Source organism: Perkinsus marinus, assembly GCF_000006405.1.
Source record: "Perkinsus marinus ATCC 50983 genomic scaffold scf_1104296960410, whole genome shotgun sequence".
Classification (NCBI taxonomy): Eukaryota; Perkinsozoa; order Perkinsida; family Perkinsidae; genus Perkinsus; species Perkinsus marinus.
In genome coordinates, this window is record NW_003206160.1 from 125,706 (window position 1) to 127,741 (window position 2,036).

At 48.9% G+C, this 2,036-nt stretch overlaps 1 protein-coding gene across 1 annotated transcript in view; it reads right to left on the minus strand.

Moving 5' to 3' along the window:
* Nucleotides 1-1,987: 1,987 nt before the first annotated feature.
* Pmar_PMAR019665 (hypothetical protein) overlaps nt 1,988-2,036 on the minus strand; it is a gene marked incomplete at both ends in the record, with an annotated part of 454 nt that continues 405 nt past the window's right edge. The window contains one exon of the mRNA XM_002772769.1: nt 1,988-2,036. This exon is cut by the window's right edge and continues 4 nt beyond it. Coding sequence (XP_002772815.1) covers nt 1,988-2,036 — 49 coding nt within the window.

Sequence of the window (2,036 nt, forward strand, 5' to 3'; positions counted from 1 at the left end):
GGCCTGCCGACAACGATACGTCAGCATCTAAGCGCGAGGTTCGATGAGTCCTCCAGTCTCATCGTCGCCCGGGATCATGTCCTAGGTCCATGCTGGCACATCCTTACCTGCGGCGGTGAGATAATGGCGCGAACGGCAAATGAGGGAGTTGGCGCCAGTCTCACACTCCAAGCTGGCAAGACTCATCACGTTGAAGAAAAGACCCTGACTATTTCACTTTAGAATTATCATCTACCGCCGCACGCAGCCATCTGCTGGTCTCCTGTCCTCCCTCACCCCGTCGACTTCAGCTGAGGCGATGCCGACTATTATGATGGTCGTACTCGCGCTAGTCTACATCTACCACAGAGGTGTCTGTTCCAATGCTAGTATTGCTGCCCTTCTTCAGTAGAGAGGTCTCGGGTAGTCCTGCCAAGCACACTATGCAGTTGCAAGACGTTAACAGCACGCCCGGGTATGGTGTACTCGCGCGTCGCTTGTTGCTACCAGGAGTGATGCCACGGGATCGTCTGGTTGGGACGGTGTGACCACTCTTCCGGAATTCGATGAGGATGCCACAACCAGTCCGATTGAGAGACTATTCCCAGATTCAGGTGGGTGGCATGGGAAAAGGTGGCCTCTCCCGGCCAAGTGCCGGGCTACTACGCGTGAGAATTTCTCAGCCACACCCGAGACGAGTCCAGAGTCAGAAGTTCTGACTCGGAACACCCGACTCGGGCGTTTGGGTCGCGGGTTTAGAGGTTTGAGTTTCAATGCCTGGTGCCGTTTTCTCACCTCTCGCTGTTCTTCTAAACCTTCACGAGATCCGAGATAGATATGCGTTCTATAGGCTATATTTTTGACCAGATGAAGCAAACTTCATCCACCGATAAGAGAGGGCTAATGAGAGGATTCTCCTCATCGGAAGTAGTTCCTGGACTATGCTCCTCAGAAGCAGCTGCTGTGATGTCCTGAAAGTAGTTGCCCGCTTTGTGGCACAGAGTCTATGCCATGGTTGCATTCGTTGGGCCTCGGAGTACTGAGCCGAAGATGACAGGGTCCTCGATTACGACAGGGGTGTGTTCGGTACTCGTGTTCGAGTACTCCACATGCAATATGTGAAACGCTGGGTTTTCATCTGATTCGGGCACTCAAATCGATTACCTATGCAGTCGCATGTATCCAATATACTGTATAACCTTCTCTCTTCTGCATGGGGGTGTGATGAGTCTACGGGAGCGAAACTTTCACTAATAGATTCACTGAAGTGAGCTCGACGCCCTGAGCCTCAAGCTCATTCATCCGAAATACCACCGAGTTTTAAAAGGTTGGGCTCTCGGAGGCGATGATATTGTATTGACTAAAAACACCAGCGAAGACAGATCTGGAAAATTGGAATTCGTCCTCATATGATGATGTGAAAGAAATATCAAGATCCATGTACACAACAATAGGAATTCACTCATTCCGATATGGTAGGTTCGCATGCCTGCATTGCAAGCATCAACAAAATTATCGCAAGAATCACCTGTCTATTAGTGGACAATGGAGAAAGCCAGACGCCCACATCAACGATTCCTACCGCACAGTATGACTATACCGTTGCTGGTACTAAAAATTCGCTTGTATGCTCTACGATGTGTAGAGAGAATCCTTCTGAAGGACTCCGTTATGCTATACGATAGCGGGCGTAGTAGTAGAAGAGCTGTGTTTCATCTGACATGAAAATTCAGTTACAAGCTTGGGAGAGCGATATATTCTGCTGTGCAGATCGAGTTATCATAGCCATAAAACTGATCACTCACATTTGAGCCTCAAAAATCCCGTCTTCTCATATACATGAATGGCGACAGGAAGGTTCTTATCCACCATCAGATACATAGCGACCAGGTTTGGCCTAGTTCTGCCGAGCTAAAAATGGTCAATCCTCGCATTGGGTTGACTCTAGATTCGCTGCGAAGCGAAGCGACCTTCCACATATTCGAAGTCTTATTGATGAGTTCCTGTCCTATCTTCTTCCCTTGCCAATCTTTAGCCACTCTGAGCTGAAATTCAAA